Consider the following 24,502-nt stretch of genomic DNA (forward strand, 5'->3'; position numbering starts at 1 on the left):
TCTCCCATATTTCATTTAAATATCATGAATACTTGGACAGGTGCCTAGAAACAGGTATGGGATGTCAATGCTGGACCACTGCAGCTCTGCTAGCACAACAGCTGGCACCTCTTTCTTTCTGCCTGTGTGGCACTCCAGCTCCACAGGTAGATAGAGCCCTGCATGTGGCTCTTGGATGATGGGAGGAAATATTACAAACATCATTATTGCCTTCAGTATCAGACAGAAGAAAAGCCACAGTGTGTCAATTTTTCCTTTCTATTTGGATTGTCTTGAAGCTCTTGGTGAATGAAGAAGATCTGTAAAGTTGTAAAGACTAAGTTAACACTCGTCCACGCCCCCCTAAAATGGCTCATTCAAACACGCCCCGACATGTCTATGTCACGATGTGGAAATATTTGCATAATGCTGCCCAAACGTTCACGCAAAGAAAGAAGGCGTGGTTTCAGTAACAGCAGTTAGTGTTGAAGCAGCAATGTCAGGGAGATGCTGTGTTTCTAGGTGAAAGCAAAAGCACTTTATTTGCCATTCAAAAGTAGATGCACTTAGGAATTGTTAAGATTACTTACAACAGAACAGCACACATTTTATGGACGACCGTTTCGTGAACCTAGGAGAGGAGATTATTCTGACTTTACTACGACAATCTGGCGCTTCTGAATCAGCTACTGTAAGTATGTTTTGTTATTAATTTAAGTATTTGCTATTGACTGTTCAAATGCAGAGTTTTGCACGTCGTGTGCGTGTGTGTGTGTGTGTGTGAGAGAGAGAGGGTCACACAGTGGAGTCAGCTGTCTTAACCGTCTGTGGCTTGTGTACTGCAAACACATAGGAGCTTCATCACTGTGTCTGTCACACGACTCTGTTCCCCTTTCGGGCTTGAACTGATGATAAAACTAAGAACATTATTAATTGTCTTTACATTTATTTTGAAAGATGAAGCTCACGATAATGGAGAGGGGCCTTACATTTCCGATGAGTGCTTGTGGTGTTTGGCCAATCACAATGCACTGGGTCAGTTGGCCAATCAGAGCAGACTGCGCTTGTCAGAAGGAGGGGTTTTGTAGAAAACTACAAAAGGGGCGGGGCATTGAGGACCTACAATAATGTACAGTATTGGAAAAATAATGTGTTTTTTGAACATTAAAGCATGTCAACATATTCTGTTACACCAAATACACAAAATAATGATCTTTAAAAAAACATCATATGACCCCTTTAAGAGCAAATTTAATAGAGAGTAAGCCTAACTACAATATATATGTAGTTTTACAGAAGTAGGTTATGTAGGTTATATGTAGAAGTAGGTTCACAGAAGCATGTAGCCTCCATAATCCATAATGGAAGACATTTGGAACAACCAGGACTCTTTCTAGAGCTGGCCTCCTGGCAAAACTGAGCAATTGATGGAGAAGGGCTTTGGTTAGAGCGGAGAAAACAAGCTGATTGTCACTCTATTTGAGCTCCATGATCATATGTGGAGATAGGAGAAACTTACAGAAGGACAAACATCACTGCAACACTCCACCGATCTGGACTTTACAGAGGTGTGGCCAGATTCAATCTTCTCCTCAGTGAAGACACTCAAAAACACACTTTGAATTTGCAAAACAGCACCTAAAGGACCCTTAGATTGTGAGAAACAATATTCTCTGGTTTGATGAACCTCAATTCTAAGCATCATGTTTGAAGGAAACCAGCTCTGCTCCTCACCTGCAGAATACCATCCCAAAAGTAAAGTGTGCTGATAGCAGCCTCATACTGTGGGGCTGTTTTTCAGTGTCAGGGACTGAGGGACTTGTCAGAGTAGAAGGAACACTCAGTGCAGCAAAATATAGAGATAGCCTTAATGAAAACCTAGTTCAGAGCATTCAGAAGCTCAGACTGAGCAGAAGGTTTGCCTTATAACAGGACAGTGACCCTAAGCACACAGCAAGAGTGGCTTATAGAAAACTCTGTGAATGTCCTTGAGTGGGCCAGCCACATCCTGGGCTTGAACACAATCAAATATTTCTAGAGAAACCTGAAAATGTGCGTCTGTCCCCATCCAACCTGACAGAGTTTAAGAGGTGAAGAGATATGGAGAAGAATGGCAGATAATTGCCAAATGATGATGTGCAAAGCTTGTTGCATCATACCTCGGGAGGGACTGGCCGGGATTCGACCGCCTGCTCACCATCGCTACTCAGCCTGACAGCCCTGCCGGGAACCGCCAAAAACGGAGGACGGTGAGGAAGCCCCGTCGGAGCCCCGTGTTGCTGGCCTCGGACAGCCCCAAAGATGGTGAGTCACCCTCCCAGAATCCTAACCTCTACTTTGATCTCTTCCAGCAGGTGACTGGGGCCGAGCGTTCGCAAGAAAGCAACACGAGGACGACCGTTTGAAACATTGCTGGGCCCAGGTGAGGATCGCCGAAGGGAAAGAGCTCCAGCCAGCGCCCCATCCAACTCCTCACTTTGTGGTGCAAAATGGCCTGCTTTACTGTGTCGCACAGCATAGGGGGGGAGGAAAAAACCCTGCTGGTAGTCCCTCGGACCAAGATGGAAGCGGTGATGGAACTAGCCCATGGACATCCCATGGCAGGCCACCTGGGGGCCCAGAACACTATCCAACGCATCCGCGACCGTTTCCACTGGCCGGGCCTGGAGGCTGAGGTCAAGCGCTTCTGCCAGGCCTGCCCAACCTGCCAACGAATGTCCCCCCAGCCCGCTGATACCGCTGCCCATCATTGAGGTGCCCTCAGAGCGGATCGGGATAGATCTGGTAGGGCAGCTACCAAAGTCCGCCCGGGGGCACGAACACATCCTGGTCATCCTGGGTTATGCCACCCACTACCCTGAGGCCATCCCCCTCTGTAAAGCCACTGCGAAAGCCATCGCCCAGGAGCTGTTCCTGCTGTTTAGTCGGGTTGGCATACCCCACCAGATACTGACTGACCAGGGCACCCCGTTTATGTCCCGGCTAATGGCTGACCTTTGCCGGCTCCTGAAGGCTCCCAAACCGATGGACTGGTTGAACGGTTCAACCAGACGTTGAAGCGGATGTTACGTCGGGTGGCTGCCGAGGACAAGCGGGACTGGGATAAGATGTTGCCCTATGTACTCTTCGGTATCCGAGAGGTGCCCCAAGCATCCACTGGCTTCACCCCGTTCGAACTCCTCTTCGGCCGGCAGCCCCGCGGCCTGCTTGACGTCGCCAGAGAGGCCTGGGAACAACAACCGGCGGTACACCGAACCAGCGTGGAACACGTGCTGGAGATGCGAGAGTGGATCGACAAACTGATGCCTATAGTCCGGGATCACCTCGTCAAGGCCCAACAAGCCCAGCAACGACATTACAACAGGGCGGCCCAGCCACGGTAGTTCCAGCCCGGAGACCACGTTATGGTCCTGGTCCCCACGGCCGCCTGCAAATTCCTGGCCAGCTGGCAGGGGCCATACACCGTAACGGAAAGAGTCAGCCCTGTCACCTACCGAGTACGGCAGCCAGGAAGAAGAAAAGAGGACCATCTGTATCACGTGAATCTCCTGAAGCACTGGGTCGGGACCGGACTCCAGCTCTCTGCCCTTGCTAACACACCTCCCGTGGTTGTCGACATGGACCCTCATCTCTCGGCTGCCCAAAAGTCAGAGCTGCAACACCTGGTCAGTCAGTTTTCCGATGTGTTCTCCCCCCAGCCTGGGCGGACCCAAGTCCTCAAGCACGACGTCCGCACACCACCTGGAGTCATTGTCCGGCAGCGGCCTTATTGTGTCCCGGAGGCTCGGCGACACGCCATCGAGGAAGAGGTACAGGAGATGTTGAGGTTAGCGGTCATCGAACCATCATGCAGCCCATGGTCCACCCCCATCGTCATGGTTCCAAAGCCCGACGGCACCTTCCGCTTCAGTAATGACTTCCGCCGCTTAAACAAAGTCTCTGAGTTCGACGGTTACCCGATGCCACGGGTTGACGAGCTACTGGACCGCCTGGGAAGGGCCCGGTTTATCTCGACCCTAGACCTCACCAAAGGCTACTGGCAGGTCCCCTTAACGGAGCAGGCCAAACCGAAGACGGTGTTCTCGACCCCAAGCGGCCATTGGCAGTACCGGGTCCTTCCCTTCGGTCTGCATGGGGCCCCCGCCACCTTCCAGCGCCTAATGGACGTCCTCCTGCGGCCACACCAGTCCTATGCGGCTGCCTACCTCGACGATGTCCTTATCCACTCTGAGACTTGGGAGGACCATCTGGAGCGGCTGCGGAAGGTGCTGTTGGAACTACGCCGGGCTGGCCTGACCGCCAACCCCCGGAAGTGTCACCTGGCCCTCGCTGAAGCAAAGTACCTGGGCTACCAGGTGGGTCGCGGTCTCATTAGACCCCAAGAAAAGAAGGTGACGGCTATCCTCTCCGTGCTGCGGCTTGCCTCCAAGACTCAGGTATGGGCCTTTTTGGGGTGGGCGGGCTACTACAAACGCGAACGCCGACGGTCTCTCCAGGATATGGGCAGCTTTCGCAGGTCTGTCAGGGTCCACTCCCTGCCCTCCCCCAATCTCCCCGCTACTCCACACGTGTCCCGAGTTCTCGTCAGCGTCACCCTGGAAACCAAGCCGCCACACCTGCACCTGCTCATCACGGGCTGAGCGGCCACACCTGCACCCCATCAGGCACCGGCTTCATAAGCACAGAGGTGAGAGATGTCTCCAAAGACTCGGCTAACCGTACCCTCTGTTATTTTGCAGACAGCAGTTTGTGACCGCCAGACCCGCCACAAACGGATAACATGGACCCACACCTCACAGCGCACGGAAGAATAGGAAGAGGAGAGAGAGAGAGAGGCAGAGCACGGAGCACCAGAACACCTCACTTTGGTCATTTCCCCCATCACTTCTCAATAAAAATCCACCCTACTGGGAACTTAACTGCATCCTCATGTCGTGTGCTTCTTCACCCCGTCACAATATATATAAAACCTTGCTATGTATACTGTTACATGAAGCCCCACCCCTGTCCCCGCCTACAAACCCCACCCCCACTGTCCTCTTTTTGAAAAACTAAAATATAGACACCCTAGGAGACCCATGTCTCAGTGTGCAATGATCTGATTGACTTGAAATTACAAGAGGTATATATTAACAAACATATACATTGGTTAAAGGGGTCATATGACGTTGCTAAAAAGAACATTATGTTGTGTATTTGGTCTAATGCAATGTGTTTATGCAGTTTAAGGTTCAAAAAACACATTATTTTCCACAATAATGTACATTACTGTTGCTCCTCTATGCCCCGCCTTTCCGAAACGCGTCAATTTTTACAAAGCTCATCGGTCTGAAAAGCAAGGTGTACACTGATTGGCCAGCTATCCAGTGCATTGTGATTGGCCGAATACCTCAAGCGTGTGACGGAAATGTTATGCACCTTAACATACTGTGATGCCGTCTCCCGGCACAACGAGACAAAATCAATAAAACCCATTACAATCGAGGCATTTGTTGCATCCAGTGGGGACATAATTACTGATTATAATGACTTATAATGTGTTTTTACGCGTTGCGTATAGCGCCGCGTAAACATAAAACCATGTCTGCATTTGTGATTGGAGAAACGACAAACAACAAAGTGCCACTCTACACTGCTCAAAACTTGCGTTTGAATCATCAGTGGCAAATTCTTTAAATATAAAAATATATATTTACAGTCTGTGAGTCAGAAGCGCCAGACTGTCCCACTTTACAGAAACAGCCTTTGAGCACAGACCCATTGTAGGCTACTCTGCAGGTTCACTGCTGGCTTGAGTGAGGAACGAACGGCCAGCGGGCTTGTGTGTGACCACATGTGACAACCCCGGGCTGGACTCCACGGTGAAAGCCGATCCAGCGATCCACAGCGCAAAGTTGATGTATTTCCTCAGCGACCAGTACGGATCAGCTCTAGGCATGACGAAGTGGATATGGTCCTCTTTTGGAAGGCTGAACAAAGTAGTTTCGCTTTCACAATGAAACCCACAGCATCTCCACAACATGGCGGCAGCAACAACAACAATACTACAGCGAGAATAAAAGTTACGCCTTCTTTCTTTGCGTGAACATTTGGGCAGTGTTACACAAATCTTCCCACACAGTGACGTAGATGTGGGGCGTGTTTAAACCATAGACTGTATAAATTAGGCGTTTTAGGAAGGCGTGGACAAGTCTTAACTTTTATGAAGAATATCTCTTTGGATTTGATACTTTTGTCTTTGCAACTTTACAGATCTTCTTTATGCACCAAGAGCTTGTAACACTCCAAAGAAAAAGGAAAAACTGAAATCGCATCATATGACCCCTTTAAGACATCAAGTAGGATAATAAAATTTTTTTTTCTTTTTATAATCTGGGCTCTATCTAATAAGTGTGCTTTAAGGCACGTGAGCTTAATAGGTACGTTTACTCTATGGTGAATACTAAAATTTTAGCATTTTTGGAACCATTTCTCTTCGCAGAACTTTTATGTTAATTATGCTACATATGACAACAAACTTCAGAGATATTATATTTTCAGATTTACAGCTCCTGCCACCTGCCAGTTTAAGTGACTGAATAATATATATGATAAAGATATATGATACAAATACATATACATAAATATACATAATATAAATACATTTAAATATACACATTTCTTAATTACAGAGTAATAAGTTATTAAAAATGTAATAAAGTCATACTTGGCCTAAACATTTTAAACCTTTCATCATTGCTGGTTCACATAAAGAACCAGACACCATGAAATTTTTATCAAATTATTGTGCATTGTATTTTTGATGGAGTTTCTGCAGAAATTAAGTCTTAAAGGTGCTGTTTGTAAGATTTTGACTCCACTAAAGCATAAAAATACCACAATATGTTTGCAGATATTTAAGAAACATTCTAAGTTAACATATTAGTATTATATAATAGTATAATATATAATAATAATTTTTAATTTAATAATTTAATATTAATAATTGTAATATAATATAATATTATATCATATTATATTATATATAACATATATAATATTCACTGTCTTCTCCAAGACCCGAACCAGACCCATCAGTAGATCAGTCATACTGCGGTACCTGTACACAGAAACAAAAAATCTACATATAAATATCCACAAAAAAATGAACTTCAAAATCACAATAACACAAAATTGGATTCAAATGCAAAATCAGTTCTGAGATGAAAAATTAGGTTCAGTCTTCAAAAATGCATAGTATGTAATTGTATTTATATTCATTAAAGACACAACTGACTATACTCACCACAAAAGCCATTTTGTCCAATAACTTTGTGTTTATTTACTATTAAAGTGCTATAAGCTGTGAAAGAAACATCTCTCTGAAAGTCTCTCTGTGCTCGTGCTTCTTACCTATCAATTTCTTTTTAACATCAAGAAACTCCTTCTAACAACAATCACACACTTCATCCAATTTTACCAATCAACCACTCATACCTATCAATTTAACGTGTAAAAATTTAAATGACTGTCCTAACCACAACTTCAAAAATGTTTTCAAACAAATCTGTTACATAAAGTATCACATCATTTTACAAAATTTTCATCTCAAATAACATCATCCCTTCACAAAACATACAATTTCTTAACATTTCCATCAAGAAACAGTTATTAAATATTAAAAGTTCAGCTACAGGTAATTACATCTTACCTCACAGGCTTCTTCTTCTTTTGTTTTTATAAGCGGTTGGCAAACAGCTTTCGCGTGCATTACCGCCACACACTCCCATACGGAAAGGTAATATATTCGCATATATGTGAAGCACTGCTAAATATATTGAAATATATGTTGAAAATATATTTTAAAAATGCATAGAACATAAACTTCATGTTGCATGTGTGTTAACATACTATAGGCTATGTGAAATTACATTCATGTCTCATGATGTATTTTTAATCAATGTGTTATATAAAAAAACAAATAGGCTTAGCTGGTAGCAGTTTGATACCGCAAGGGTTTAACACCCTTTACACCAGACCAGGGACGGACTGGGAGTGAAAAACGGCCCTGGATTTTCCCCCAAATAGGCCCACCTCAACTACAAACAGTCGCTACTATCTCACAATATTACGCTGACAAAAACAATAGGAACCATCACAGAAATTAGAATGATTTCCACTACAAACCATTAACTTTTAACCATTAAAACCATTAAATAATGGTATCCTTTAGTGTGTTTTGGAACATATTACATAGGATTTAGTGGTTTTAACAGAAGCCACCAACAGAAGGTGACCACTTACCAGTAGAGACCAACAGGCACCATTACAGTTTCCATTAAAACCAATACAATTTCACTATAACCAGTAAAACCATTACAAATTATGTGATGGTTTCTATTTTTTTTTCAGCGGGGGATTTAAATAAATCTATTATTGTATGAACTAAAATACTTGAAATCTATAAAAAGAGCAGAACAAAAAATGTATAATATGACAATAATAAACAAAGAATCTAGGAACCTGAAACAACAGAATTCTTCAATTTGAGTATTCACATGTCTGTGTGTCGTGTGTGTGTTATGTTAATAAGACTTATCACCTTTTAGGCGATTTCATTTACTCTATTTTCTAACTCAGTAGACCTATCTCTCGAATGTAACCCATTGTAGAATCGCTGCTGTCTCTTTATGAATGAATGGAATATTCATATCAGACAATGCAAAGTAATAAATAGCAGTGAACGTTTGGACTAGGGGTGTCCTGGGATTTTAATATAGTGCTCATAGGCTACATGCTCTATAGCAGAGATGGGCAACTTTGATAGTGATGAGGGTCAGCTTTTTTCTCCTTTATACCAAGGGGCCAGATTACTAATCCACAATCACACACCTTTTACATCGTCTTACTCGATTTCCTATTTATTGAAGGAAATTAAAGTATAAATAATGTAATTTGTTTTTAAAGATTTTAATAAAACTTGTGCAGTTAGGCTAATTCAGAATTTAACTGATTCACTAATAATTTAGCTAATTCACACATCTGGAGTGTGGACTAAGGATCTAAATCACTAGACACAACCGTTTTTATACAGTCTTTGTACACAACACCAAAAGAAACAACTCACAGTCGCCCTTCTTTGACCGTTTATGACAGTAAAACGCGCCTTCTTTGATTTGATTGGCCATCGCGATGATCGCGATGATGATGATGACGAAGAGATTACATCGGCGCGTCCCTGTGACGTCACAATGAGACGACGTCATTTTTAGACCTTTCCCGGCATATAAAAGCCGCGAAAATCTCGAGTCCCTTTGTTCTTGAGCTCCTTTACCGCGATTTCTTGTGATAGAGTGAACACGACAAAACGCAAAATGTGGGAAAAACTGATTAAAGAAAAGCGTGAGGAGTTTGAAGAGTGGCATCGGAAGTTTAAAAGACGCGAGAACTTACTTCAAAGAGAGTTCGTCATAATGCCAGGCTATCAACCTGACTGGAGGGAAGAGATTAGGGACAAGACCCAAATCAAATTGCGTGGGAAAAAGAGCCTATTTAAATGGAAGAATTTCAAAACCTTATTCAAAAAGAAGCATGAGTGGTGGGACATGTTACCCCCAAAAGTACCTCCACATGAATATCGGGTCTTGTATTTGGATATACCGAAGGAGTGGCCTATAAGAAGTCTGCTTCTGGAAGAACCAGATGAGCCCAAAAACTACATGATCCAGAGCCACGCCACTGAAATACATTTAGTGAAGCCTGTGATGATCGACTTGCACGCAGTCCTGTGCCAGGCGTTTGAAGACCGCGAGGCTCCGTCTGAGGGAGCTGCTGCAGCTTCTGATGATGATAAAGAAGAATATTACTCCCCTGAAGAGTGAAGCTCAGCACAGAAGTACTTTAAGAGATACTTAAGTAGAACAGGAAATATTTTAGCGGAGACCGTGGCCGACAAACGCAAGTCAACGGTTACAGGCTAATATGATCCAACTACACAAAAATGCCTGAGGACAGGACAAAAAAATAAATAAAATAAAATAAATAAAAAGTAAAAAATATATATTTTTATATAAAATATATGAGTGTAACCCATGTGATTGAATTTAAATATTTGCTCTAGCTTTCCATAATTTTATAATCTATATTTGATTTACTTTTAAAATACATTTTTAATATTTTTTTTATTAAATTGATTATTGTTTTATGGTAATTATAAAATTTAAAATAATTATTTGAAAATATAACAGTGTCTTGTTTCTGTATTTGGTCAATATACCACTCCACTGTTTCTTTTCTTACACAAACATACAAAAATAGCTATTTATCGCCATCTTGTGTAAACATGGAGGGCTTTAATATTAATTTCAACATATGGTAAAAGTACCTAAGCTCACCAAAATCTACACTGAAACTGATTTTTAGTGCACAAGATATTGTTTTCAGTACAATAAGTTATGTTAAAATATTAATCATGCACACAAAAATATTGAATTTCATTTTAAATGACAAAAGCATTTCAATTAAGATGTACATCATTAAATGCAAAAAGTCTGGCTGTGCTTTATGGGTACATTTCTGTATCCTTTAAGCACACCCCTATTCCCATTAAACTCACGTCATGTTTTATTAAAAATTATTGTGTATTTTAAACAACCTTCTTAAAGAATAATTGAAAAATGTTTTGTTTGAAGGTACAAAGTCAATCACAAAAAAACAAAAAACAACAACACTAAAATCAAGTAACAAGGCACTCAATCTAATCAGTTATGTTTTCATAGTGAAGTGTCATTTAAGCTCATTGCACATCTAGACTACATGTTCAGCTAAGTAACACATATTCAAAAATCAAATAAAATAAACCAATAAAACATTTCTTTCATGGGGATGAACATAGAAACTAGCCTTATTATGATGTAAAGGCTGGAATACACTACGTGATTTTTGCCCCGATTTTTCATCGATTTACATTTCTGTGCGAGTTTGTTGTGATTGGAAGGAATTTAAAGTCCTCAGTGATCCTCAGTCGTTTAATGTATAATGCTTCATATTCCTTTGTGACGATTTACAAAGTCGGTAAGTGAATGATGCCTGGTGTTTTAAAAATCTGTTCAAATTTTAAATGACATGTAGTGTATTACAGCCTTTAGTTGTTTTTTTCCTGGACAGATATGACAGGTTTTATAAAGATTAACTTAAGTGATATCCTTCAGTTAATACTTAAAATCTGTTTATGAATTATTTACATAGACATTCAGTGTGGAAGAGCACATTGAGCTTAATTGGAGCAGCAACAATTTTGGTTACACTTTACAATAAGGTTCATTAATTAACTTGAATTAGTTAACATGAACTTAGCATTTATTGATCTTAGTTAATTTCAACATTTACTAATACGTTATTAAAATCAAAATCTGTATTTGTTAACATCAGTTAATGCACTGTGAACAAACATGAACAATGAATAACTGTATTTTCATTACCATTAACAAAGATGAATAAATAGCGTACTGTAACAAATGTAGGCCTATCGTTCATTGTTAGTTAATACATTAACTAATGTTAACAAATGGCACCTTATTGTAAAGTGTTACCACAATTTTTAATACATTTTGTGTAATATTTATTAAAATGACAGGATTTTGATAAATAAATAGTCTGTCATGTATTAAGTTCATACATATTTTAATATGAACTATTATTAAAAGTATCTATGAAACTATACTTTCTTACTGATGTCACACTGACGCTGTGTGATTTTCATAGTGTTTCAGTGAGTAGTGAAACTTACCCAAAATAAAGGCTTAAACATCAGGGCCAGTGAGTCTCGTGAAAACCAACGTTTGTTAACAGGAGCAAAGTTTCCGTACTTTAGCAAAGGAAAACCAGTCTCCTCTTGGCTTATATAGAAATCCTTATATTTTTAAAAACCATTTTTCTTTATGCAATATGCATGTAAAATGGCCATAAGAGCGTTTTCCCATTATGTACAATGTATATATATAAACTATAATTTGCATATTAATGTGTTTTTGGGACAACGTAGAATGAACAAATAAATGCAATAATGGGAGTAATAATTAGCAAGATTTTCATTATAATATCGAATACTTCATAGGAATATTGATATATAATTTTTTCTCCATTCATTTGTTGTGTCTCCCAAAATGTGTAATAAACATGCTTTAAGTCCCAGTTTCCTTATATGAGGACATGTATGAAATCAATGTCCTGTTTCATAACAGAAGGTCATATTTTGATTTGAAACCCCATAACATTTTCCTGAGATATTGATTGATTACAAACAATTTAAAAATTTGTCAAATTTAAATGATTATTACAAAATATTATCATATTTCCATACGGGTAGTAGTAGCAGTAGCCTTTATTGTCACTGGTACCGTGAAATTAGCCATCAACCTGTCCATACATACAATATGACAAGGGGGTAGACAGGACAAGAAGACAGGGAATTGAGGAAGAAATACAGCATAACATGAGGGAGGGGAGGAGAAAAAAACAACAACCCCCAGACTATGCTCCTGTGGGGAGTACAGTGTGGGAACAGAAAAAAACACCTCAGCAACATAAGCACATAATCAGTACAGCATGAAAAACACACGACAGGGGAGGGGAGTGGGGGGGTGGAGGTAATCCAGCACAGGCAAGCAGCCATCCGGTCCTGCAGCCATTCTCGGCGCTGGTCACAGACCCGCTTGTCAGACTGGCGGAACAAAGCGGCGAAGGCAAGGGATTGGGGGTGAATGCATATCTTTATATGTGTCCGTACGTGTGTGTGTATGTATGTAGAAGTTCTTGTATGTGTAGGCCTGGAGAGCCGCCACGCCTGGCATCAAATCTAGGTGCCTCAGTCAGCAGGATTGTCATAGCGATACACAGCAAGTTGCCATGGAGACAGCGTTAATCAGGTCCCAGACAGAGTCAACAATCGGCAGGTGTCTGTGGAACTGGGGGGAGGAACGCAAGAGCGTCTCACTGCAGTGCTCTTCCGGGGGAGTTGTTGTTCCAACAGCGGCCTTGGCTGAGGCCAGTGCTGGCTGAGGGGAGCCAAAAGCAGATAAGATTGAGATTGTTTGGTCTTTGGGCGACTAGCCACATTCCAATTTACACGACTACTCATTCTGGTCTCCGAATCGATCCACTTGCCTTTGCAAAGCCATGAGCTTCTCCTTGATGTTATCCATATTGCGGATAATAGTCCCAGTCTCAGTGCTGACCGCTCTGCCCACTGCTTCAATCATGACGGACAGCCTTGTGAGGCTTTGGACAGCTGTTACCATTTCCTGAATTCCTCGATAAACCAGGGAAATGCCTAATTCAAACAGCAGAAGACCTGTTATCATGGTTCCGAATAGGTAGATATCTTCAATGTCCTCCACGGAAAGAGCCGCCAGACACACGACCCGCCACCTCTCCCACGTGTCCATCATGTAGCCAACTGCGAACTTTCCGCCAGGGCAGTCAGGTTCCCCCGAACCTAAGCTTCTCGTCGAGAAGATGGTGTCAATTGCGTTGAGAGACCAGTTGATCAAATCCATGATTTCTTAGATTTTTAGTTTGGAGAGGAGTGCGGAGAGAGTCTCTCAAAGTATAAGACAATAGACGAGAGGAGCAAAGCAGGGAAGGTAAGGTAAGGGGGAGGAGAGGGAAAGAAAATGTGACCGCCTTCGTTGAGAGCCAAAGAAGAAGTGTTACACTTGATCACTAAATGTCAGCCATTTTTAAAGACCAAAGAGAGGGAGTGGTTACTGTGAAACATGAAAAAAAAAAAAAAACTGAAAAGTCCTGAGAGTGCTTTTTACAGGACATCCAGACTCAAAACTGTGACATGTAACATCTCAGAGGAATTGCTAAAGAATTATGTCCTCTACAGAGGACAAAACTCTATAGCTGGTAGTCAGGAGGATATGGCATGTCACCACTCAAAATAACAAAGTATAAAACAATTTTTAAAAAACTGATAGCTGGATCCTGTTGCAAAACACACACACACACACACACACACACAGTAAGCAAAGTACGAAGCCTTTATTCTAAGACAGGGCTACATATTAAAAGGACACCAATGTGTTTCAACCCAAGCAGTCCTTCGTCAGGGTGTTAGACCTTGTCAGATATTTTTGCATCTCATATCAGATCCATAATTCATTCAGAAAATAACAACACAGAATAAAAATAATATGCATTTATTTAAATTAAGAGTTAAAAATGATCACTTTACAGTTGTGTGTACAGAAAACTGTACATACATTCACATATCAAAGTAAAGGCAATTTATAAAGGTATACCTTTAAAGCTCAGTGCTATATCTAACAACTCTGAGCCCAGTTTCTCCTGCTCCCCTCCCTGTAGAAACTCCTCAGACAGCTCCCGGAAGGTGCTGCACACTCTGCGCCCCTGTATGTCTTTCCTGTGGATGGCATGTTTCCACCGATGACGTGCTTCTCCATAGAGTACAATCAATGATCTGCGTGGTAAAGGCACAGCCACTCGCACTTCTCCATCGCCCATGTCTCCCCAGCCTTGATCTAAACTCATCGTGAGGACAGTGTCTGAGAGCAGGTTAATGGTGACCAGGTGCTCTCCCCACAGCCAGCTATCATCTAAATGAGGGTCAATCGCAGAGCCTCTGAGGCGATCATAGTCTAGGTTGCATTGCTCTACTGGTTTGAAGGAGGCCAACTGAGGTGCCTTTGACATCCTGTCCACCAGCTGACGACTGATAGCAGGCAGGCCAGTAAAGTTTCCCACACGGACACGATGTTTCTTGAAATTTACCTTTGGCCCAAAGTCCTGTGGATATAAACAGTAGTTAACATTTGAAGTGGATCAAAACCTTTCATCAAAGTTGTCCTAAAACCTAAAATCAAAATGCATTCTTGTCTTAGAACAACTTTGACCAAATTTTTTGATCCACTTCAAATGTAGACTACTGCATGTATATATACACACACATACTGTTATCTGGATGTTATTACAAAAGAACTGGTTAACAACTTTTATAACCTTACATTAACTGAGAAACTAAATGAAAATTCTGAACTAAACAGCAAAAATCCTAAAAGGAGATGGAAAAGAAATAGAAAAAAAAATAAAATAATAAATCACAATGTCTTCTATCTATGGAAGCTTGTTTTTGCCACAGAATATAAAACGAAACGGGTACTTGTGACTTTTTCTTACAATTCTGACTTTATCCGAATTATTCTGACATTCATAACCACTCTTCTGACTTTATCAGAATTATTCTGACTTCCATATCCACTTAAAATCACACCGCTAAGAAATAAAAGGTTAAAAGAGTGTATTTATTCGTTTACTCTCTCACAGTTTTTTCCCCTCATTTACCTGTTTTCGACGGCCTGACTGAGATTCTCTCCAGACATCTTGATCCATTCTAGCAATCAGCTCATTCTCTTCATATTCTGACACAAAATTCTCCCACAAAAATATTCCTGGAAACGCAAAGGACTGTTGAGTGCCGCTTTCCTCCTCTTGGACTGCTGACTTTGATACTGGATCATAGGTGAAATCATAATGTATCTGCAACAGAATAAATCATTTTTTTTTCTTATATACTACTAAGGTTAATATTAAAAAAAAAAAAAAAATACTTCTGCAAGGATGCATTAAATTGATCAAAAGTGACAGTAAATACATTTATAACGGTAAAAAGTATCAATGTTTTCACCAAAATATTAAGCAGCACAACTGTTTTCAACATGAGGAATGTTTCATGAGCAGCAAATCTGCATATTAGAATGATTTCGGAAAGACCACGTGACACTGAAGACTGGAACAATGATGCTGAAAATTCGAATTTGCCATCACACGAATGAATTACATTTGAATAAATTCTAAATTAAAATAGAAAAATAACTGTAACATTTCACAATGTTAACGTTTATTGTATTTTTTGATCACATAAATACAGCCTTGGTGAGCAGAAGAGAATTATTTCAAACACAATATTACTGTCAACAAACGTTTGAACGAAAGTGTGTTTAGCTTATTATTAACAGTTTTGAGAGTCAGGGCAGAAAAATTGTGTCTTAATTTGAACGGAGAACCCAGTTCGACTCAGTTCCTGCTGATGGAGAGAGTCAGCGTCGGCTCATTTTAGCGCAAAATCCGCGTTTCAAGACGAGCGCTTGTGAACGTGGTGTTGTGGACTCACCAGCTCGTTCTTCTGTAGGAAATGTTGTTTAGACTCCTCTGCCTCGCATCTTAGGCATGTTCTTATTCCTTTACAACCACAGTTGATATTCTGCATCTCTCCAGTAGCCATCAAGTCTCATTTGTGCATCATTTTAATGCGTCCCCTTCGAAACAACTGAAGGTCCCAAATAGTTCCCACATTGAAAGCTACGAGTTTAACAAATCCATGAAACAATAAAAGCCACAATGTTGAGATCCAAATAAATGCCAGTTATTGTATTTCATTTAAAAAAGTCAATTTATTATAATAACAAAAAATGAACTACATCACAAATGGAGTGGGACAATGAAGAGAAAATGATTTCCTTGTACACAAATTTGGTGTGCAATGAAGTATTTTCAAGGAATGTTCAGATTTGATCATTCATTATACCAACATGCTTCAATATTGGAGGAGGAACTCCACAGATCTTAACCTCAATGTTGTTAGAAGCTGGTAAAGAGCTCTTATTATTCATTATGAGAGCTTGTCAACTGACCTCATAAGATTTCAAGAAAATAAATAAATAGGAATATTGTAGTCCATTATAGAAACCGAGTTCATTATAGAAACTCAAGATTTACAGTTCAGTCCATTGTGTATCAGTTGTTGTGTTCCAATGGAGTGTGATGGTCTTCATTCTATTCCCTCTTGTTTGTCTTTGATGGCAACCTACAATAAAAAACAAGTCACATCAATTTCTGTCACAATGAAGTCACAGCTATTCACTGTCCCTCAGCCAAATATTCTATTTGTGAGTGCCATCAAGTCATAGTTTTATATAAAAGCAGCAGCTCTGGGCATGTGTGAAAAAAAAAGCACTAAAATTATTGGTTGGCCGATAATTTTAAATTTAAAGAACAGCTGTTAAAGTGTCGGTCTAAACAGACACTTTAACAGCTGTTCTTTAAATTTAAAATTATCGCACCAAACAGGGCTTTATACACTTAAATTTCATACCTGGAGTTCTAGGTTGTTCAAATCCATTACTATATGTATGAGCAATAGTAACAGTGATGCTTGTCTTAGCAAACACCACTAATAAAACACAGCACCCCTCACTGAACTGAAACTGACTGCTATGTACGTCACATACCCTGAATCGCTCCTCCAGAAGGGACAGTTCACTGATCAGATCAGTGATGGCATTAGTGAATGCTTCCTGGGGACTGTAGTCTGGTGTCGTCTGAACACGGATCACGATCTTGTGCTCCAGAGGATGAGGAACCTTATATCCAGCAAACAGCACCTGCGGGTCCTTCAGCAGTTGCTACACAAAAGTGTCAAAGGTTGAATATACAAACCACCAGAGCATCACAGTGATCACAATGATATGTTTGGCCATCAGATGCTGGTGCACTTACGACCGGATGATGTTCCCCAGAGTGTGATCCTCTTTATTCAGTGTAAACAGACATGCATTTGGCACCTTGGTGTCTTTAACTATTGTGATCCTGAAAAATGAAGTTGAACAGGTTTTTTCCCTTTACAAACAGTACTGTGAGGTACCATGGTACAATAATGGTAATAACATGGTACTTTGATATATACACAGTAGTTATTTACACGGTATACTAAAAAATGTCATGGTACCATGTCCAAAAACGTTTGTGTGTGTGTGTGTGTGTGCGTGTGTGGAGGGAGGGAGGGAGAGAGAGAGAGCATAATAAACATTTTTATTAGATATATATTTATGTCTAGGGCATAGCCTGTAAAATATAAAGCTCAGTGAGGTATTTAGTCATGTAATGAGTACAAAACGTAGTCAGACAACTAGTTACACATGTTACCACTTGTCGTCAGCCAACAAGCTAAACGCTTTGCAAGCTTACTCCTGTATTAGCTGACTGTTTCATTACAGCTTTAAGTTAGTTCAGTTAGTATCACTTAAAAGTTAAAACTGCGGTGTACTGCACTTACTTCTTTTCTCCCTCAAATAGCAAAAACGACTCGAATGCCGGTGGCGCGTTCATCCTGTTTGAAAACCAACAGCGATGATGCTAATGGACGCACACTGTAGGACGCATGCGCATTACTCGGCGTGATAATGTCAGTATTTAAGTGCAGTGTTGACTGAAGATCGCTGGAGGGCAGCGAAGAGCTATAAAATAAAATTACTTATTACAAAATGCTTACGCGAAATATAGTCTATATCAAATACTATAGAATACTTTGTCTATATTTTACAGTTTTCAACACACTGACACAAAGGTGTCAAACTTATACATCTTATAGGCTACATTTCTTAATTGTTGGATGCAGATTCTTCCTTTATAAGTGGAAATGGTAGGAACATAAACCTAATTTTGATTTATCCCCTTATTACAATGTTATGATAAGATGGTTAATTGAAGTAATGGCATAGTAACGTTTTAAAAGCTGTATTTATTTATTTGTTTGTACGTTATACATGTTTGTTTGTTATTACACGTTGTAATAGCTCTATTTAGAACCTTATAGTCGAAGAACACTTTTACGCTGAAATGTTCTTGTGTTTCAGTTTAGGGTTCTTTATTCCCGCCTTTTTTCTTTTTATTTAAAATCTGTAATGTCCCCATTACTGATTTTCTGGGGTTCAACCATCCAACTACACAGACTGTCAACACAGTCTCGACAGGTAAATAATTTAATACTTAAAATGTCTTTAATTTAGCTTTTTGTGTTTTTCTCTTTTTATTTATTTTTTTGTTTCTAACAATGTTTAGTTGAGGATGCTTCTCTCCTTTTCTCCACTAAGCGGGGTGGATCTAGAAAATTATTTTAGGGTGGCAAGGGGGTGGCATGAGGACTGTGAGGCCTACTTAATCTATAGTATGTTATATAATCTACAACCTATATACTATAATTAAAAACAAAAAGCTGCAAGGAGCAAACATCTGGGTGCAAGCACCTATATGCATGTTTAGTAATCTAACTGAAATGAATCTCATGATGTGGTTTTTATAGAAAAGTCCAACTTGAAGCTTCACTGAAAGGGTTTAATGAAACAGTTTACAGCAACACACAGCTGTCAAAAAGAGCAACTGACTTTCAAAAGAAATCACTCACTCCTACTGTTTAAAAAAAAGTCAAAATAACCCTTTGAAATGTTTACTGTCTTAAGGCATGTGATCATAAATTTAAATGTTATATTAAACATTTAAATTTAGACAAATCACATAATAATTTCTAATCATTGTGAACATATGATTTGCAGCTCAAAACGTCATCTCAAACATTTATCTCAATGTTTTTTTCATTTTTATAATTTATTTCTAAAATTATGTGTTAACTTATGCTTGCAGTTTAGGTGTTTTTCTATTAGGGGAAGTCGTGGCCTAATGATTAGAGAGTTTGACTCCTAACCCTAAGGTTGTGGGTTCAAGTCTCGGGCCGGCAATACCACGACTGAGGTGCCCTTGAGCAAAGCACTGAACCCCCAACTGCTCCCCGGGTGCCGCAGCATAAATGGCTGCCCACTGCTCCGGCCGGGTGTGTGTTCACGGTGTGTGTGTGTGTTCACTGCTGTGTACACTTTGGATGGGTTAAATGCAGAGCACGAATTCTGAGTATGGGTCACCATACTTGGCTGTATGTCACGTCACTTTAAGACTTTCACTTTTTTCACTTTTATTATTCACACCACAATAGTCAATATGTGCTTTTATAGAAATTATATATTATCTTGAATATGACAAATAAAACGGTCTCTTCGTTTTAAATGGATAGAAATATATTTAATTGAAAATAAATATTTAATGATCTGTAAGCATTTCACAGATTTCAGTGTACACTTATACTTATTATATAAAACTATACTGTCAGGAAAACATATTCATATATATAAATCAAATCTATATATTTATTTCAATTCAAAGGGATAGAAAAAACTGATAGAAAAAGATTAGACTTAAAGATTCCTTACCCTGTGCCCCCTATTAAGATTCTGGCTCCTTTTTAGTGGACAACATCTTTCAGTTTAAATGGCCATTAGTTTAGAATTGTCAGATAGCATGATGAACTAATTAGGGTTCCAATTCACCTTTCCAATTCATCCTGTTACTTGCACCCCTAATAACAAAATACCAACATCCAAGGCACTAAGACGTTGTCTGTTAAACACACAACACATTATACATGTCTCTAAGCTTGATAGGTCTACCACCATATACATAAATAACATTTTTTTGTTGTTGTTTTGTTTAACAGCCCTGTTGTTTTCAGTAAAAACAAATACTAATGTTGAATATCAGGTTTGTGCAACAATCAAAGTTTTAAATGAATAATTCAAGTCAGTCATATATACTGTATTTCCAATAGAGAAAACCTAATCGTCCACAGACATGACAGGATCTTGTTCTCATCACCAACTGATTGAACTCATTAAGTGTTTTCAGTCACTGTCTTTAATTTTAACATATGATTCACACATCTTACACTTCTGTGATTTGGCAATTCGGAAAGTGTCTTTTGAGGAAATGAGATATCTTCTTGGATTTTTGTTGTTGAAGCACAATAGTTCTCAAAGCAGTTCTTAGGGTTTATTAGTCATTCTTTACAGTAATCTAAGAAAAGTAGCAATGTAAGCACTATCTAGTTATAGTGTCTAGGCTGGGAAAGACCAAAGCAGTGAGGTATTCCCAATCTGCCCATTTGTTTTCTTAATTCACCTGTTTTCATAGCTAATAGTTATAAAGCTTCTCAGCTGCTACATTATATCAGGAGGAGATTGTATGAATGCAAGAAGATTGTGTAGTTATCATAAAATGATTTTAAATGAAGGATCAGTGGTTTGAATCTTACCTATCAGATAGGTCCTTCAAAGTATCTTGGAGAGGTGAGGTGTCCAAGTCGCAACATCTAACTACTGGGGTGCCTCAGGGCTCAGTTCTTGGACCACTTCTCTTCTATGTCTACATGGCTTTATTAGGTTCTGTCTTTCAGAAACATGGCTTTTCATACCACTGCTATGCTGATGACACTCAACTCTCCCTCTCATTCCATCCTGATGATCCGATGATAGCTGCTCGCATCTCAGATTGTCTAACAGACATTTCTTGCTGGATGAAGGACCATTACCTTCAACTCAACCTTGCCAAGACAGAACTGCTTATGGTTCCAGCAAACCCATAATTTCATCACAATTTCACCATCCAGTTAGGCACATCAACCATAACTCCTTCAAAAACAGCCAGAAACCTTGGAGTTATGATTGATGATCAGCTAACTTTCTCAGACCACATTGCTAAAACTGTTCGGTCCTGCAGATTTGCTTTATTCAACATCAAGAAGATCAGGCCCTTTCTTTCAGGACATGCTGCACAACTCCTTGTTCAAGCTCTTGTTCTGTCCAGGCTGGCCTATTGCAGTGCTCTCTTGGCAGGTCTTCCAACCAGTTCTATCAAACCTCTACAATTAATCAGAATGTGGCAGCAAGATAAATTTTTAATGAGCCGAAAAGAATACACGTCACACCTCTGTTTGTCAATTTGCACTGGCTACCAAAAGTTGCTTACATAAAATTCAAGGCATTGATGTTTGCCTACAAAACCACCACTGGCTCTGCACCCCTTTACCTAAATTCATTACTTCAGACTTATGTGCCCTCTAGATGCTTGCGTTCTGCAAATGAACGTCGCTGGATTGTGCCATCCCAAAGAAGCACAATGTCACTTTTACGGACTTTTAAATGAAATATTCCCTCCTGGTGGAATGACCTGCCCAACTCAATCCGAGTCCTTAGCCATCTTCAAGAATCGTCTTAAATCACACCTCTTCCATCTTTATTTGTCCCTCTAACTTTAGCACTCACTATTCTAATTCTATTCCTAAAAAAATAAAAATTCTAACTAGCTTTCTAATCTTTTTGTATTCTATCTGTTTTCTTTTCATTTATTATACAATTAACAAAAGCAACAAAAAAAAAAAAAGACCGCTAACACTAGCTTGCTCTATTCTTTTTTTCTATTCTATCTGTTTTTTTTTATTTATTATGTTATTTAAAATCCCTTGCTACATGTACTGCCTTTAAGCTAACTGAGACTTGTTATAGTAAAGTATGAGTTATATTACCCACACAAAGTCACATGAAAAATGAAAATGTTTGGGAGAAAAGGGAAATGAGAAGTTACAAGACAAACAGTCCAGACATCAAGAAAAACAGCAGAAGAAGGGTGTGTGTGTTTATGTATGGGAGTATGTCTAGTGTGGGTGAAGAAATGTCATGAAGGAATCATGCAGACCACGAGTCTTTCACAAATTTCTTAATTTCTTCCACATTTAATGGGACATCAATAATGACTCAGAGTCAAAATGTTTACTTTTTATTATCTTGTTAATGTGGTAACACGCCTTCTGAAAAATGTCACTATCACAGGGAATCTTATAAGGTGTTCATGAATAGCAGTATTTTTTAAATTATTTATTTATTATTATTTTTTGGTATCATTTTGCCTTGTATCTTACCTGAAAAGCTGAATATTACTTAAAATGACTGCTTATTTACAAACAAATAAATAGTTTGTATTTACAATATGGTAATTAATATAATAAAATATTAACTACAGTGACTGTAGTGTCTGATGCTAATGACCCTCAAATTATCCCCTTGTGAGGGACCCTCTTCCAAAAATATAAATGCAGCAATATAATTTGCAGAAAGACCTATGTGAGGAAAGAAATTTAATAGAAATTAAATGTGACCCTGGCTGCGTTACTGTTTTCTACTTAAAATCATCCTTCATAAGGTAAAGAACATTCTGTGAAAATATAACCTGGATATTTTTAATATTGACAGACTAAGGCAATGTCAAAAATTGAAATCATAGTGAAATTAATGGTTGAAATCAAACGTTGATGCTAGTTGTCTCATAATTAGATTTTGAGACTTTAGCCTGGATTTCACAGACAGGGTCACAAATAGTCTGCTTTTATATACTGTAGTTACTGTACTGAAGCCGATTTAAAAAAACTTTGTATTAAATGTTTTCTTTCTAGCTACAGTACTATTAGAGTTATGTTAAATGTATAGACCAGAATTCTATGTATGCAGTACTTTTCACACTAAATATCAGTCCAGAGCACTTGTTGAAAAGCTGCAGAACTTTTTTTTGCGTTTTGTGGTGTGTGGGTCATGTATGTCATCACAATTCTTCCAAACTCCCCTGTGAAACCTTCTATCTTTAGAAACTCTGTCACTATAGGAAAATTAATGTGAAAATGATAATTAAGCTTTTATAAAATGACTTAAGAAGCAGTGTGGTGTTTCATCAACATAAGAGTCATGTCTGCTTCCAACTAGCAATATTCAGTGATATACAAAGCAATTTGAAGTGATAAAAAAGAGGAATAAGTGATAAAAGGCCATGACCACTTGAAAAAGAGCTTGTTTTTACATTTACTTCCTTCTCTTTTTAAGAAAACAAGGACCTCTAAAGACAAAGATGTGAATGTGAGGAACTGCTCATAGAGAATGTCTGCATTAACTGTAAGCCAAGAACGACATAAACTATTAAAAAATATGTTTGTGTGTTGAAATATGCACATATTTATAACAAGATTTATAGATTCACAAAACATTTTATCTTAAGATTTAGCTAAGAGTTTTCTCTTAAAACTTATTCACAAAGCTGCTGAGACAAACTTTTACTAAGGAATAGAGAGAAGGGCGGGGTTGGCCTCGTTGCTATGGATGATGTTAGCATGCTTACTAACTATGCCCACAGTGATCGGCTGATTGTCTCTGTCAGAGATTTATTCATAGAAATATTGTAGAGTGCAATATTATGTTGCCATATTCAAATAAAGGTTTAAAAATAAAAAAGGTTAGTTGCCACATTCAAATAAAGATTTTAAAATGCAGGATAAGTGTAACTAATTAAACAAGTATGTTCAGCTTATTGGCAGCCTCTTACATGTATGCTTTTCATAATTAGTGAATATGCATATAAACAGCCTTTTAATTAAAAGAGTAGAATAATCATGGCTGATAATAATACATGCAAATGTAAAAAAAAAAAAAAAAATTGGATGCAAGAACAGCTGTTACTTCTTGCCCACACTCTCAGAAAAAAAGGTACAAAAGCTGTCACTGGGGCGGTACCTTTTCAAAAGGCACACCTTTGTACCTAAAGAGTCCATATTGGTACCTTAAAGGTACATATTAATAACTAAAAGGTACAAAAGTGTACCTTTTGAAAAGGTAATGCCCCAGTGACAGCTTTTGTAACTTTTTTTTCTGAGAGTGCAACAAGGATATAATCAAAGGAAAATTTGGAGTTGGGATAACCTCCAAAAAGATGATATCTTTTAAAAGGTCATTATCTTTAAATGTTTCTCAAATGTTTATGT

The 24,502-nt window shown here is 39.1% G+C and overlaps 1 protein-coding gene across 3 annotated transcripts; it reads right to left on the reverse strand.

Annotated features, from left to right (window-relative positions):
- On the reverse strand, positions 1-18,250 carry LOC109066872 (DNA-directed RNA polymerase II subunit RPB11-a). 3 transcript variants are annotated; one of them, XM_042724892.1, is made up of 5 exons: positions 17,271-17,444; positions 16,154-16,846; positions 15,325-15,519; positions 14,265-14,769; positions 1-170 (listed from the first exon to the last, which is right to left on the reverse strand). In XM_042724892.1, exons 2-5 carry the CDS (start codon positions 16,262-16,264, stop codon positions 16-18), a joined length of 966 nt encoding a protein of 321 aa, XP_042580826.1. In that variant the 5' UTR covers positions 16,265-16,846; positions 17,271-17,444; the 3' UTR covers positions 1-15. The 3 variants fall into 3 exon arrangements, with proteins under 3 accessions (XP_042580826.1, XP_042580827.1, XP_018939425.2); XM_042724893.1 differs by lacking the exon at positions 1-170 and having other exon boundaries at positions 14,147-14,769; XM_019083880.2 differs by lacking the exons at positions 1-170; positions 14,265-14,769; positions 15,325-15,519 and adding exons at positions 17,539-17,628; positions 18,095-18,250 and having other exon boundaries at positions 16,414-16,846; positions 17,271-17,445.
- Positions 18,251-24,502: the final 6,252 nt, after the last annotated feature.

The sequence above is a fragment of the Cyprinus carpio genome, chromosome B5 (assembly GCF_018340385.1).
Source record: "Cyprinus carpio isolate SPL01 chromosome B5, ASM1834038v1, whole genome shotgun sequence".
NCBI lineage: Eukaryota > Metazoa > Chordata > Actinopteri > Cypriniformes > Cyprinidae > Cyprinus > Cyprinus carpio.

Coding starts and splice junctions, on each gene's coding strand:
- LOC109066872 (XM_042724892.1), bottom strand. CDS start 16,264: ATGGCTACTGGAGAGATGCAGAATATCAACTGTGGTTGTAAAGGAATA. Junction 15,520..16,153: donor TCCTACAGAAGAACGAGCTG/GTGAGTCCACAA, acceptor ATTCTGTTGCAG/ATACATTATGATTTCACCTA. Junction 171..14,264: donor TATAGCACTGAGCTTTAAAG/GTATACCTTTAT, acceptor CCATCATCCAAG/AGCCACATGCAGGGCTCTAT.